This window comes from Parastagonospora nodorum, assembly GCF_000146915.1.
Source record: "Parastagonospora nodorum SN15 chromosome Unknown scaffold_15, whole genome shotgun sequence".
Classification (NCBI taxonomy): Eukaryota; Fungi; Ascomycota; class Dothideomycetes; order Pleosporales; family Phaeosphaeriaceae; genus Parastagonospora; species Parastagonospora nodorum.
In genome coordinates this window covers 371,220-386,521 of record NW_001884563.1, presented here as the reverse complement: position 1 = coordinate 386,521, position 15,302 = coordinate 371,220, and the positions used below count along the sequence as shown (strand labels likewise).

At 53.5% G+C, this 15,302-nt stretch overlaps 6 protein-coding genes across 6 annotated transcripts; 4 read left to right on the top strand and 2 right to left on the bottom strand.

Annotated features, from left to right (window-relative positions):
* Positions 1–1,685: 1,685 nt before the first annotated feature.
* On the top strand, positions 1,686–1,998 carry SNOG_09612 (hypothetical protein; the record flags this gene model as incomplete). The annotated part of the gene is made up of 2 exons (XM_001799849.1): positions 1,686–1,801; positions 1,869–1,998. 2 exons carry the CDS (start codon positions 1,686–1,688, stop codon positions 1,996–1,998), a joined length of 246 nt encoding a protein of 81 aa, XP_001799901.1.
* Positions 1,999–3,705: 1,707 nt separating this feature from the next.
* SNOG_09611 (hypothetical protein) lies at positions 3,706–4,275 on the top strand (the record flags this gene model as incomplete). Its single annotated transcript, XM_001799848.1, has 3 exons — positions 3,706–3,920; positions 3,996–4,087; positions 4,223–4,275. 3 exons carry the CDS (start codon positions 3,706–3,708, stop codon positions 4,273–4,275), a joined length of 360 nt encoding a protein of 119 aa, XP_001799900.1.
* A 2,129-nt stretch (positions 4,276–6,404) lies between these two features.
* Positions 6,405–7,911, bottom strand: SNOG_09610 (hypothetical protein; the record flags this gene model as incomplete). Its single annotated transcript, XM_001799847.1, has 4 exons — positions 6,405–6,720; positions 6,770–7,592; positions 7,625–7,760; positions 7,813–7,911. 4 exons carry the CDS (start codon positions 7,909–7,911, stop codon positions 6,405–6,407), a joined length of 1,374 nt encoding a protein of 457 aa, XP_001799899.1.
* Positions 7,912–10,334: 2,423 nt separating this feature from the next.
* SNOG_09609 (hypothetical protein) lies at positions 10,335–11,759 on the top strand (the record flags this gene model as incomplete). The annotated part of the gene is made up of 1 exon (XM_001799846.1): positions 10,335–11,759. One exon carries the CDS (start codon positions 10,335–10,337, stop codon positions 11,757–11,759), a length of 1,425 nt encoding a protein of 474 aa, XP_001799898.1.
* A 157-nt stretch (positions 11,760–11,916) lies between these two features.
* On the bottom strand, positions 11,917–14,124 carry SNOG_09608 (hypothetical protein; the record flags this gene model as incomplete). The annotated part of the gene is made up of 1 exon (XM_001799845.1): positions 11,917–14,124. One exon carries the CDS (start codon positions 14,122–14,124, stop codon positions 11,917–11,919), a length of 2,208 nt encoding a protein of 735 aa, XP_001799897.1.
* A 172-nt stretch (positions 14,125–14,296) lies between these two features.
* SNOG_09607 (hypothetical protein) lies at positions 14,297–15,235 on the top strand (the record flags this gene model as incomplete). The annotated part of the gene is made up of 5 exons (XM_001799844.1): positions 14,297–14,483; positions 14,535–14,661; positions 14,710–14,751; positions 14,798–14,843; positions 14,890–15,235. 5 exons carry the CDS (start codon positions 14,297–14,299, stop codon positions 15,085–15,087), a joined length of 600 nt encoding a protein of 199 aa, XP_001799896.1. The 3' UTR covers positions 15,088–15,235.
* Positions 15,236–15,302: the final 67 nt, after the last annotated feature.

Genomic DNA, 15,302 nt, shown 5'->3' with positions numbered 1-15,302 from the left:
CTTGGGAAGTACTTGAGGCACGAATGAGTGCCGAGGCTGCGACGATATGAACTCGAAGAAGAGCAGAGTGGTGTTTTGGACATTAAAACGATAGACAAGAAGGAGTAATCATTTCGGGCTGGAGGACCATAGTCTCTACAGAAATTCAGAAGTTATGTGTGCTAAAGTAGTGAATCAATGTGCTTGCTTAATGATTGCGACGAACTATCCCATGTGACGTTGAGGTGTCGACAATTCTGGGAGACATCACGCGGCAATCAAGGCGAGCAGGGTACTACCAGCGAACCAGGTGCCTATGAGGAAAAGCAATCGTATGTGTGAATTTGCGAGAACGACTGTGAGGTGGTGAAACAGACCTGAGAGTAAGAGCGAGACATGACATTGCTTAGGGAGGAAGTTTTAATAGAAAATGTCCCGCCTTTTGGGTAGCCAACCTTGGAAAGTTGTGGAGTGCGAAAATTTATTGTGAATATTGTTGATAGCACCCCATACACGGAAGGTCGTATCATAATCGGCCGTGTATCGTGGACCCTGCTCTTCGATAGTGCTCTCGATCTTCTGCGCCCAAGGCTGGAACTGATGAAACTGGTGAAGATACTCAGACTGATGGAGCGCTGCCACAAATCAGATGCAAGATTTGGCTTAATGAGAGCTTTGGCTCGAGACTCGGCTTGCATCAATCGCTCCAATTCGTCCAAGATAGCATGCAGACTAAAGAGATCCCTGAGACCTTTGTCGGTGAGCATTTCTAGAAGTCTCAACACCTGATCCGAGATCTTGTATTCGACATCACGATCTAGAATCGGCAAGATGTGGTACCCCGCGCTGTTCGTAGTGTTGAGGAAATGCGACGACTGCAAAGGTGGCGAGGCACGATACTCTGCATTGACAATGCTGATCAAATCGAGGCTGATATGCTCAAGAAAATATCGCGTCTCGACCAAGGCTTCGAAATACTCGCCTAGCAGATCTTCCTCCACCGATATGTCCCTAGAGTACTTCGACGAGAGGTTGCGCAGCTTTGTGATTCGCTCGTGAATCCCATATAAACACAGCGCAGTGAGAATCTGCTGCTAGTTACCTTTGAGCTTTGTTGTTTATAGGATAGTCTTTGGCGTTGACATGCTACTTGCCTTGCTAGTCTATCACTTTCCAAGTCGTCGCTGGACTTGCGGTGTAGTATCGGATGGTATCGGAAAGAGACGATCCAACGTAAAAAAAGCGCAAGCGCATGCGACGAAAACTGGAAGAGGTGGAAACGAGAACGGAAAGCAGACTTTACCAGTAGGGCTTGTTACCGTTACACGCGAGGATCATATGCGCAAGTCATCGCGATGCTGTACCGCATCGCTTGTTTGCGAGCCGCGAGAACAATGTTGCACCATGTCGTGAGATGCTTCCCCTGACAGCCGTAAGGCAAGGGGAGTAACAGCATGCCCAGCCTAGCCTGCCAAACTTCGACCCGGGGAATGCGGAGCGCCGGGCTAGGAAATCTGTGGAAGAAGCCGCCAGCCGCCGAAACCCAAGAAGACGCCTTGTGTGACGGCAGCGCTGTCACGATGCCCCGGCACCATGATGCTGATGCCTGACAAACATGTCCCGTTGCATCCCATTCGACGCTGCGATATTGTGGTGTGATATGCCATTGGTCTTGGCTGTTCAAGACATCCACGAGTTACGCGACAATGGCAACAATGCCGAATGGCAGTCGCATCGCATCGCACCTTGTTCGAGGACAGCAAACAAGAACAACAACCTGGATCCTGGACGACACGCTGCTTGTTGGGCTGACGTGGACAAGGTGAGGCTGCAGCGCGTGCGCATTTGTTTTTCGTCGCAGGCGACGGGCATGCTGCTTTTCGTGTGAGGCGTTTCGGCGCCGAATGGAAGCTGCTTGGGGGCAAACACAACAGCAGACGTGCTCTCGCAACGCAGGGCGGTGGGAGGTCTGAGATGTCACATTTCTGCCGGATATCTGCCGGTCGCCATGGAAAGTAAATGTCGCGGAAGGACACAAGGGGTTGGACATGACGAAAAAGGGGAGCTCCGAAGTTGTTGCCACGACTCAAGGGAGTTCCTGCCCGAACACAGCGGCTCGAGCGTCCTTCCAGCGCCCTTCTGGAACTTTTCATTGCAGGATCATTTCGGCCGGAAGGGATGCGGGCTGACGCTCCCGCGCAACGTCTCCAACCTATTCAGGAGGTTCATGCCCGTTGCATTTAGAGGGCTGAACACTGTGCGACTCTCGCCTCCAGAGTGCTCCTCGTTAGACGACTGTGCTACGAGGTACCTCGCTTCAAGGAGCACAAAACTAATGCGCACCGTTGCCGATCATACAGCGCAGGATGGGCCAGATGCCTCGTTTGAATGGACGATTCCCGGACTGCCGGGTTCCGGGGAAGTCTCCACACTTCCCCATCCTGATACTGCAAGCCCTCGCGTGGGATGAACGCCATTTTGAATGAGCGGTCAGAGAATGTTCCGTCAATTCGCTGCGGCTTCGCGCTACCTTGCTTGCAACTCCGAAAGTCTCCCACGTCAGAAAACGCCCATCCGCGGACCAGTGTTGGGTTAGCTGTCCATTCGGTCGCGATAGGCACCCCGTCCGTCGTCGCTGCGGTGAAGAATGGTTGAGGGGACCGTGGACGGATAGGGGCAACGTCGGCCTTGTTCCCTCGCCGCGATCGATACACGCAGATATGCATCAAGGATACTTGTCGATTGTCAGACAACAATCCGATGACGACAATCACTACCCCAGACGCCATTAACTTTGCGACCTTGGAAGGGTTGGGCGTGGGGTGGAGCCTGCACGATGTGGAACGACGGTGTGGGAAGCAAGGACGCAACCGTCCGCTTCCCCGTTTCCGCTTCGGCCCTTTGAACGCTGATACACCTTTCTTTTGTTAAAGGCCCAAACAGCAAAAACGTAGCGAGTCAGGTCTGGCGGTGAAATGCTCCAAGAAACTTTTCTATAAGACCAACAACAACCCCTTCGCGAAATTCGCCAAAGGAAAATCAGCTCTTGCGTCACAGAAATCACTTTCGCCCCTTGCAACTACGTCGTCTCTCCCTGACTATCCCTGAAGCCTTCGTCCTTAAGACCTGCCTGTCAGCATTGCAACTTACGGAAGCACTTCACCGGCTCAAGACAAGTCATACACTCGCTACCACCTTACCGGATAATCCGCGTCACATACAACCACAGATTATTCTATCGATTCATCGCATCCGGTGTGCCTTTCAAGCAATAACATTCCTCCTGTAAGTAAGCCTCAAATGCAGCCTTGTCTATATATGCGTGCGTCAATCCGGGGCTCCGCCATTCCCATGTTCCAAAAGCGGCATATGCCAGCACACCCGCATCAGCCCTGTCGCCACGCGCCAGACATCATCCTTGATATTAAATCTGACTCACCCCAGGCTCGTTACGCATATCAGCCTTTTGTACACGCACCATCCATCGGGCTTTGAACATCAGCCAAACGAGCTTTGCCAGCGACTACTGTTCTCCCGAGACAAGTCATTACCACATTGCGCCTTCCCCCGAGAATTACTGTATTGGGCTTTGACATCTCATCTCGCATACGGCCCGCGTTTACGCTTTCGGCATTTCGGCATCAAGTATATAGTCGCAGCTCCCGACTATTGACTTTGAGTCAACGCTTCCACCACACATCACTCAAACCCAACACAATCACAACAATGCCTTCTTCATCTGCCGCCTTTAACCCGCGCCAGCGCCTCTCCATCCTCACCAACTCCAAGCTCGGCCATGATGTCAGCGCTGCTTTCAAAGCCTCCAGCGTAGCCTCGCGCTCCGCAGACATCAACGAGACACCCGCACCACCGCCATCGCCAATCGACTTCAGCTTCCCAGCAACGCCCATGGAGCAGCGATCACGGAGCGGAAGCCAGTCGTCAAACTAGACGACCCATCCGACCACCATTCAATTCTTCCAATCATTTACACTACTTCGATTATATGCATTTAGCGAGCGCGTTGGACAAAAGGGGATGTGCATTCTCTCATCGACGTGCACCACGACCGAGGACGGGGATTACGATGGGTGTACATTCGGTGTTTGTAAGACGGGCTTACATTTTCTTTAGCGTGTGTTGATCGCAGTATCTTATTTTATTTTGATTCCCCCATTCAGTCGACCCTTCACCCGGTTTCGACTTGAACTTCTTCACTTCTTGGGATATACACAATACATAGACATGGACATGCCAGAGACATTTGGTACTTTGCTTGACTTGGGCATCGAGTAATAATGACAGCTTTTTTCTAATGCGGTTTCTGTCCCACGTCATCCCCACGCTGCGAGTCTGACTACGGTGATGAGACACCGTCTTAATTGCTTCTTTGGGGCGATGTTAGTTGCTGTTCTCAGCGCGCCGCTCCGCTCCCGTTGCGGAGACGTCAGATTGGTTTTACACCGAGACATGTGTATGCGTCATGCTGATGTGATACACAGCGTCTGTCGTGCCTTGTCCGTTCAATGTCTTACGCAAGGACACTGCCGTCCACGTTGTATCGCACCACCACCAACATCATTGCCGGTGCTTCGAATCTAACAAAGCAATCGCCGTTGCAATATTCCAGAACGTCGCACAAGCCATGTGCACTATGAATCATGATGCCGATGCCGAATGCGAAAATACGGGGAAGCCTGGGGTGATGTGCATGCAATATAAAAGTGTGTATATGTAATCCTTCTCTTATGAACGTGCTTGGGAGGAACAATGGTGCCGGCTAAAAACACGTGGAAGAATCTATTGATGCCGTGAAAGGGCGACGTGACCTTGGCCTATGAGGTCGCTGTGCGGACATGTGCCGTTCTTTCGAATCGACTTTGCCCCGTCTCGATGACATCTATTGAACCGCCTGTAGGTTGAGAGTGGGGTGGGCCAAAAGACTAGTAGATGGGATGGCATCTACCAAATGTCTGCTCTAGCGCAACAGTCATTCAGTGTATGTCACGCTTCTGTTTAGAATGGCTTTTATGGCTTCCAAGGAAAGATTTGATGCAGGTGAAGACGTGAGAATGGTTTGGGATCTGCACCTGAACACCTCGGCATACGTGAGCAAATGGTCGCTAAAACACCGGAGCTCGCCTCCAGTGCGTTTATCTCATGCAACATCTTTATGCGATTTGCGTTATACGATTTCCAAGTTCCAGGTTTGTCCATAAACAGTATGGAGTGCTCAAGCAAGAGTCCAGGAGCCGGAACTGTCGTTCCCGTGCCAATGAGATCCTCACTCTGAGCCCATCCAACTGTCACAAGCCATCTTTGAAGGTGCATAAACTAGTGTTCTGCTAGTGAATAGCTGCGAAGCCAATCCAAAGAAGTCTACCCATGACTATGGCAGAGAGAGAGAATGCTCGGGATGTGGAGCCGATGACGGCGAACGGCGTCAGTACAGGTCCATTCGCTAGGGAAAGCACTGAGAAGCTCCTGGGAGGGCGGGTGTTTACACACGCAGGAACAATGTCACGAAAAGCACCGGAGGTCGACTCCGACGAACATATGTCGCAGAAATGACATTGCATCTCGCATCCCCTTAACACATCCCGGTTCTCTTTCAAAAAGGAAACACTCCCAGCTTCTAGCGTCGGCAAAGCTTCGTGGAAGGGAATGCGCTCCGCTCCGCAGCCACAGGCCATCCTAGGCATACACAACCCGTCACCGGAGCTGCCCTCCGATGATCGTCCTTCGTGGAACTTGCCTCTACACATTTCGCACTTAGTCAATCTCGGGTAACCTGTTCACCCAGGACATTAGCGACATCTTCTACATACCAGCCCAGATGTACGGTCCGATTGCCAACTTCGCCGACGCGTGCAGTCGCCGACAGCACTCGCCCGAACAATCGCCAGCCCTCGGCATCGCACACATCTTGCACATCCTTTCCGCTTGCTGCGTGATCGGCAAACCATCGGACCGACGCATCCACGCGGATCGACGGTGCAGCAAAAGCTTAAGTACAACACTGGCGATCTGCATGCCGCACGTTATTCAAAAGTCGAGATGGCCGATGGGCTAATTCTTGTCTATACGGAAGATCTGTGCGCCAGGAAAGCTACTGCGAGTGTGAAACGGGAGAGTTTACGTGCGAAACAAGCGTGGTGTCGGTAAGACGGAGTTGGCTCCTAGTGTGTCTGTGGAGGCGGGATGAATGACAGCGGTAGGGGTGGGTATGGGGCCGTGAGATTGGCATGTGAATTGGGGTGCAAAAGGCGGTAGAGAAACGTCATGCAAAGATTGTGCAATTGCAATGCGCGCATCGCAACTCACATGAAGACAGAGGGTGTGGAAAACTTGGATCGTGTAGTTGGAAATATGTGACATATGATGGGTATCTATCTAAAAAGCACGCGCGGAAAGGCGCCTGGACTCTATTTCTTCTCGTTCTCATGCGACACCAGACTTGCTTCGTCCGTATCGCTGTGCATGCGCTCGACGGTATACGATGTCTTGACTGTGATGCCATTGTCGTGTGGGAAGGGTGGCGACGTTTGTGACCGAGCGATGCTTGACAGTCCGCTCTTCGATGTGCGGCTCCTTGGGTTCCGAGAGTTCGCGTTTGCGCTGATGTCTTTGAGTTCGTTGCCGCTTCCGTAATTGTAGTATTGTTGTCTGCTGCGTGTAGTCGAGCCTGCAAGGACAGGGAAGATCTTGACGAGGAGAAGACGGAGTGTGGGTAAACAAGCACTAGAATTTTGTTAGGACTGTTACAAAGCCAGTGAAGTAGAGTACTTACCACATGCAGCCGACGCTGATCTCAATGGTACTCCACAGGGAGACGTCATAGAATTCCCAGCTGGCATTGGATGATTGCGCAAAGTGAACGAGCGCGGAGAGGCGCAGAATGCTGACGACAGTGACGAATGTACCAACACAGAACATCAGGGCGACGCCGACCTTCTTCTTCCAGTGCATCTTCAAGCCCCAGAGTTGCCAGAGAGGAATACCAAGGATCCATAAGTCCAGAAAGATACTGATGGCAGCGTTTGACACAGTTATGGCGTTGATGTCAAGGCAGTGGCCTTCATGAAGACCGTCCCAGTGTGTCCAAAAGTAGCTAATCGGCTGGCATTGGAAGATAGCCAGGCAGACGAATACCAACCCCCAGAGAACAACAAAGATGACAGTGCCCCAGAGTAGGCGCTGGACGGGCTTGCTGGGAAAGACGCGGATGTAGAAGAAGAGGAGCGTGAGTTTTAGCAGGGAGAGCTCTGTAAAGTACAACGACGCCATGACGTAGAAGTATTTCAGCATCTTGGTGATTTCTTCGGGTTCGAGAGTCCATATGTCTTGACCAAGACCGTGCCTGACGGTTCCAAAGACCGTGACAATCGCACTGGGAATAGCAGTCAAGACACATGCTAGTACAGCCCAATCGTCGAGGCCGATTTCGAGCTTCGAGTAGACAATCTTGAAGGCGAAGCGGATGATCACGAAGACGGCGGTGATGGAGATCATGACGTTTGATATCACAACATATTTTGGCCCGCGGTTGCGGATGGGCGCTCCGCAGTTCCTCAAGCTGTAGTTCTTGGTTGCTGAATGCTTGTTAGGCTGTACTGCCTTAAGGTCATCAACTAGTTGTACGTACCGAGAGCTTCAGGAATCGTGCAGTTGGCAGCAACACATGCTGAGACCGGTGCCTGGAACTTTGCATTGGTGCAAATGCATGCCTTGTCTGTGGGCGCACAAGCTTTGGTCTGGAAGGCCTCCAGTAGACATATTTGCTGGTAAAACTTAGCACATGCAGCTATGAAGGTGTTCACAAAAGGTACTTACAGCACACAAAGGAATCTTGGACTCTGCAGATTGTTGTGCTGCAACAGCCCAGCAGAGACCGAAAAGAACGACCAACACCTTTCGAAGGGGGAGCAACATGTTGGTGTTTGTGTTCACGCGGGCGAAAGCGCGTGAAGTCCTGGTTAATATGTCGGAGTGCAAACGGGGTTTTCCTTGGAAAGATCCTGTCCTCAGATCCTATTAGATCGACTCCTCGTTGGCCCACAAATAGGCGTATCAAACATGTCGAGGGATGTCCAGGGTAATTATGGCCGTAGGGTGAATTGGAGTAATACTCGGTACGATTCAAGACGTCGCACTATCGCTAGCCGGCCTAAGCCCATGGTGGGTGTCCGTCACAACGGCACAGCACGGCATTTGGCTAGCACAAACTTTATTGCCAGCCGTACTTTGGCCGGCGCGCAAGTTAACCGGCACTGAGGGCACGAACGATGAGAACGACTGTGGGGTTAGTACCAAGTTTCTTGTCGCTGTCGGAAAGGGGTCTTTGTCGGGTTTCCCATCTATGGGAATTAGTGGTCTGGGTGTGGCTGCACGGTAAGGTGTGCGTACGGGCGAATACGCTGGAAAGGGGAGGAAGGTTGCCCGGAACTAAAGTCCCTTAGCCGATCCGTCCTTGTTTGGATCCCTTCATCCACAGACAACGAAGGTGATCAAGAATGCATAGAGTGCCTTGCATTTCCTGTGCGTAACGGCACCGGTGGGCGGAATCCCCTGTCGTGGTCCCAATGAGATGTCAAATCCACTCCTCCGGTGTGCAGATCTTTCAGTTGCGTTCGTTCACGGACTCAACCTTAACTGTCGACAACTCCACACGTGCTCATCTTCTTCGGGGGACTAGATAGTGCAGATCATAGAGAACTTCAACGCGTACGCGAAGATCAAAGTGGAACCGCCCTCTTGACGAAACCGAAGTGGGACCTTTGTGCTAGTTCGAAAGGGCACTCTCCGTCCTTAGGAAGCTCGCTTCGCTCGTTAGAGGATCCACCTATGCGAAGTGAATGCGCAGTCGAAATGCAAGACAAGAAATGGGCGGCATGGCAAGTTCCAGGGGGTTTTTACCAATATCTTCACCGATCACTTCCAAAAAATGCAGCTTACCAATAATAGCTTATTTTGGCAGACAGAACCATTTCGCCTTGTGTATGACAACCAGAACCACCACCAGTTCATCTGTGGTCCACGAGCAAGTGGGATTTCAGAAGCTTAGATCAGCAGCTATTCGATCAACACGGCGGCACTTTGCGGAGGGCCGGCTGATCATCTTGCGGGTGCGAGTGGAGTAGTGTATAAAGCTCCTCGCCTGAATAGATCCGACCTCCCAAGGTGTACTAACGGTGGATCCAAGTCATTGTAGCTTCCACAATGCGTTCATCGCGTAGCCCTCTTGTCAAACCAGCGCTATCCGACACGCGCAAATTTCCTCAGCCACTCATCTCTGATTCGACTTGATGTCTTCAGCCGCAGGGAGATTCCCCTGTGTCATGCCCTGGCCTAAGGCTCCGCAAAATAATGGGGAGAAGAGTCCGGTCAGCTTGGCATTCCTTCCCGTGCCTCATCAGCCCGCGCATCAAGACACGAGCCCCGTTGGCAAGGTCTGAGAAGTGGGATTCGATGGAAATTCCATCTGGGCGTTCGAATGGCGATGCGATGCAGTAATGGCCGAGGTCTCACCGGTGCCCTGAATCTAGTGGTCGGACCTTGGGTAGATCCCAGCACCGACCCTGCATTAGTTCTCTCAAGTGCTCACTCACACCATGTCACCCTCTCGGCATTCACACCCTTTGCACTCTTAGCTGCGATGACTTTTTGCTACCAGGCCGCAGCGCTTCGCGAGTCGCCACTGCCGTTCTTGCCGTTTCTATAGGATGAACACACCTGGTTCTGTGTGCCGCTTCACGTGCAAATGTTTCTGACCATACACTTGGCAGCATGATTACCACTTCACTCAGGGCAGCTCCGAGCCCATGTGGATTCTGACCGGCCTTCTATCCTACTTCAGAAGGCAACATACTCGAAGGGCTTCATCGCCGAAATTGTAACCATGCTAGAGAACAATGCTAACTCGGAAATCTTGGTATATATCGCAGTGATGGACTTGTCGACGAGAGAGCACCTTGCATTGCAGCTTTCAAGTCATTCATTCGTTCGCTATGAAGCTCGATCTAGTTGCAGGGCTCATTTGGGCGACTCTTCTTCGCCACAGTGAAGGCAAGCCTGCATCTCCTCGTGCTGAGGAGTGTCTGTGCCTGCCAGGCGATGCTTGCTGGCCGTCCCAAAATACTTGGGAGTGCCCTCAACTCTACAGTCAACGGGAAGCTTGTGGCTACTGTTCCTATCGGATCCCCGTGCCACGACCCGACATTTGACGGCGATGCTTGTGAGAACCTCAAAGCACAATGGCTGAACCCATTGACTCAGTAAGTAACATTTCAGACGTGGCAACATGAAGCAGAACAGCATACTAACCTGTCCCCAGCATCCCCTCCTCACACTCAGTCATGCAATCCTACTTCGCCAACCAAACTTGCTCCCCCTTCACCGACCGCTCCACCCCCTGCACCCTCGGCAACTACGTCTCCTATTCCGTCAAAGCCACCTCGCACCAGGACATCATCGCTGCCCTCTCCTTCGCCAGGGCTAACAAAATCCGCGTCCTCGTCCGCAACACCGGCCACGACTTCCTCGGCCGCAGCACCGGCGCCGGCGCCCTCGCCATCTGGACCCAGGATCTCAAGAACATCTCCTTCGGCACGTGGAGCGACAAGTACTATTCTGGCCCCACCGTGACGGTTGGCGCGGGCGTGATTGGGTATGAGGTGCTCGAGGCGGCGAACAAGCAGGGTCTTACGGTCGTGTCGGGCGAGTGTGCGACGGTTGGTCTTGCTGGTGGATTCACGCAGGGTGGTGGGCATTCTGCGCTGTCCACGCAATTCGGGCTCGCGGCTGATCAAACGCTGTCTTTCGACGTGGTTACCGCGCGGGGCGACATCGTCACTGCCTCCCCGACAGAGAACGCTGATCTCTACTGGGCACTGTCCGGCGGCGGCGGCGGCACCTACGGCGTGGTCGTCTCCATGACAGTCCGCGCGTACACTGCCAAACCCGTTGGCGGCGCTGTGATGCAACTCCTCGCTGGCAGTACAACCCCCGAGAAATTCGCGGCTGCGGTGAGCGCCTTCCACGCGCTGATGCCTGCGATGATCGACGCGGGCGCCATGGTCGTGTTCCTGCAGAACACGCAGTATCTCGTGCTCAAGCCCGTGACCGTCTGGGACTCCAACGCAACATACGTCAAAGACGTCGTCCTCGCGCCGTTCGCCAAAGCGCTGGTAGACCTAGGAATTACCCCGCCGATCGCATACTCCACGCTGTCCTACCGCGACCACTACGACAAGTACATGGGCCCTCTGCCACGGGGTAGCTTCGAGGTGAACCGGTACCAGTTCGGCGGGCGCCTGATCCCGCGCGACGTCGCGGTGAACAAGAACAAGGAGCTAGTTACGGTGTACAACGAGCTGACTGCCGCGGGCGTGTTGCTCGCTGGGAGCTCCGCGGATTACAGCAAGCGCGCTGGGCCGGAGAATGCTGTGCTGCCTGCGTGGCGCAGTACCATCACGCAGCTGCAGATGATTACAAACTGGAATAGCACGGCGCCGTGGGTGGATATGGAGGCTGCGCAGAAGAAGATGACGGAGGAGTTCATGCCGAAGATCGAGGCGGTGACGCCGGGCTCTGGATCGTATATGAACGAGGCGGATTTCAGGCAGGAGAGGTGGCAGGACGTTTTCTTCGGGAAGAACTTCAAGAAGCTGGATGATGTGAAGAGGAAATATGATCCGGAGAATGTTTTCTACATCCTCAAGGGCGTGGGAAGTGATATGTGGAGCGTTGCCAAAGATGGACGGATGTGTAGGAAACCGTAGATGAGGAGAGATATCAGTAGAAGAAAAGATGATTTCTAAAGTGCAACCTAACCTCGGGTATTGTGAGAATTGTACGATGTGAAAGTACATTCTAAACTTGCATTGAAAAAGGAATGCTTGTTCTTCAGTACTCCATTTATTACTATGAAGCTTCCACTCAATCGCGTGGTGTGGTCCTTGTCGCAATAGTCGGCGAAGGACTTCGCAGCGCTTTGATCCTCTCCTTAATCTCGGCCTGCGTTTTCAGCGGCTCTTTCAGCACTTTTGGCCGGTAGAGGAGCCGCTGTGTATCAGCAGGTTCGCCTGCGCTGATAGCCTGGTCGATCTTGACGTTCAGATCCTTCTCAAACGCTTCAGCTTCGTTCATCAACTCAACAATGCTCAACCAGTTCAAGAAGCGCAATTCGTCGAAGGCGATTTTCGTTGAGCTCAGAGCGGGTGGAGGCACCGATCCGTCCGCGGCTGGCTGTGGTGGGGGCTGGTGCGGGTCGGTCGTCATCTCATCGTACACGGCGCGGAGGTTCTCGGGCGAGCTTATTGGTGTGGCAGAGGGATCAATGTGCATGTGGAATGGAAATCTCTTGAGATCGAGCGGCGCGCCTGACATGATGACCGCTTCCACATTGTTCATCTGCTCCTTCAGACCTTCCATTTCGGCGGCGAACTCTTCGACTGGCATGTATTCGAAAGACGGCTGACTGTTGATGAGCAAGCTCTCGTCGAAATCCAGTTTCTGAGCCAGGTACTGCTGGACGGCAGCAGTGGTCGTGTGTGCCAATTTTGATTCTTGTTCGCGGAAGTAATCCACCAAATCAGCCCTCCTGCACGCCTTGGTGAAAGTGATCCAGTCTTCGAAGGCGATCTGTGCGCCCTCGCTTTCGGCAGTGGAAATGACCTTGTGCCACAGCAGCTTAATTAGCGCCTGATTCTTCAGTAAGCCAGCAGAATTCATCGCAACCCTGGTGCCGGCTGGGCTCAATTCTGCGCCGGCTGCCTTCATGTCTTGCAGAGTTGTTGTGAGCAGGTCGGGATCGCGCAGAGGCCCAGCTATAGAAATCATGGCCTCCCACAGCTTCAACTGACCAGGAAAGCCGGCCTGTAGCAGCCCTGTCATGATTTCACGCGCCGTAAGAACAACAATGGTACGGAGTTGAGCAGCGTCACCGTCAAAGCTCTCACCTGGACTCACTGACGGTAGCAAATGAGAGAAGCAAGTAAGGAGAGTCGAAATGTACCGGTCCTGTATTGTTCCACCAGCTTCTTGGTAGGCATATAGAGCGTTCGCAATGGCTCGCAAGAGCTTGACGCGATCCGACATTGAGGCAGCGCTGAGCAAAGCATTCTTCAAGTCATGGCTGAGATTGCTGATTTGTGCAGGGCTCATGAGTATGCCCGCACGACATGCGATCATGACTGCTGTGTAAGCTTCCGAGAGAGGTCGCTCAGCCAGGAAAAGCTCAAAGAAACGAGGCGGGACCTGCGTAGGGTACAAGCGAAGGATGGTATCGAGCGCCAGATATGCGTTTTTCCAGTCGCGCGCCAGAATGCGGGCGGTGCATATGCCCTGGAACAAAACGGTCGGGACGCCTGGCACGACGACTGGCTGAGTGCGGTCCGGAACAATGGCGTCAGGCGAGAGATGGTAGGCTGCAAAGGTTCCTGGAAAGCGCACCAGTCCTTGGCTATACAGCTCCTCGAGTTGCGGCAGAGTTGCCTTGCCTCCGTGGGCCAGTAACTCAATAGCTGCACCATAGGCAGCCTGGGACAGATAGGTATCGTCTTGCTGCACGAGCCATTGCCACAGCTCATGCCCCTCGGTGAAACGCTTGAGATCTCTGTACAGGCCCAGCAGGTGGACGAATGCATAGGGATGAGGCGGGAGTGCGCCACTGAGGATGTCGGCGACAACATTCTCGGTGAATTGGGTAAGGTTCGGCGGCTTGGTCCGTTGGCGGGCGAGGACATGCAATGCCTGGGCAATGCAGCGAGTGTCCTTGCGGTTCAGAAGTCGCGCTTCGACGAGAGTTGGGTACAGATGCATCATGAGCGGCAAGTCGCGCAGCTCGACTGCTTTGCGCAGCCTGCCGAGCAGAGGCGCAACCCCATCTGAAGCGACATCCGGCTCTGCAAGGCTACTTTTTTTCAGCCACTTGGCTCTCCTCTCCCATCTCTCTCGCCCAGACAAGCGGGTGCCTTTGGACTTTGCTTCAGTCGCATAACATGACTTTTGGGGGGCTGCAGATGGCGTGGCTCCTCTGGCTGGGTGGACAGCAATGGACACGGCGGCGCGAAGGAGACGCGGGGCAAGGAACGGCGCTGAGGGGCAGACTATAGCAGCGAGCGAGGTGCGCGAGATCTTGTGCATGTTTGACGTGAAGCAGTGACGCTGGACGGCAACCACAATGGACTTTTCGGCCGGGTCGCACTAGCGGGACCTCCGTGATTGGCCGCTTCTCCGCTGGACATGGTCGAGGAGACACCTATCAAAACCCCACGCGAAACTCGACACAGCACACACAGCAGACACATCAGCAACCATGTCGCGCCCTCTGTCCCTCTTCAGCGTCCAGGCCATCCTCATCCTCGCCATTGACGATGGCTCGCGCATCCTCACCAAGTACTACTCGAACCCGCACCCCCCGCCCGGCGTGCATACCGACTTCCCTGGCCAGCAAGCATACAAGACGGTGAAGGACCAGAAAGCGTTCGAGAAGGGACTGCTGGGTGCGTGCGAGACGGCCGTTGACTGGGGAGCGTAGTCTGACTAGTGGACAGAGAAGACAGCCAAGCAGACGACCGACATCATACTGTACGACCAGAAGGTGGTCGTGTTCAAGATGGAGTCGGACGTCATGCTCTACGTCGTGGGAGGCGCCGAGGAGAATGAGGTGCTTCTGTACAGGTACGGGTGCTGGATGCATTGTGCGAACTCTGACTAACCGTGTCGCAGTGTTGTGCTTGCGCTGCGAGACTCGCTCAACATTCTGCTAAAGTGAGTGCACCATAGCCAAAAGACGGCCGATTCTGACCCGTCGCAGGAACTCAGTGGACAAGCGAACCGTCATCGAGAACTACGACCTGGTGGTATGTAGATGGCCCTGGCTAGCTGCGCGAAAACTAACTCCACCAGTCACTTGCCGTGGACGAGCTCGTCGACGACGGCATCATTCTCGAGACCGATCCAGTCATTGTTGCTTCGCGTGTCAGCAAGCCGCCCGCGCAAGACATGAGCTCGATGAAGAACATTGAGCTGTCGGAACAAGGATTCCTCAACGCGTGGGAGTTTGGAAAGAGGCAGCTCGCAGAGAGGATACGGCAAGGGCTATGATCAGGTTCATTCTGTGTACGGCGTTGCAGGAGTTTTGACGGCAAAACGAGGCTAGTGGTAGACAGCCTCAGTGTTCTGGCATGATAGAACTGGTAGGCTGACATTTCCACCAACATGGCTGAATGCATTAATGTCTCCACTGATTGCACAGTAGACCTCCCGTGAAAGCAGCCATGGTAGCGTGAGGACATGTTGTTTGTTACTAAGCATTCAGG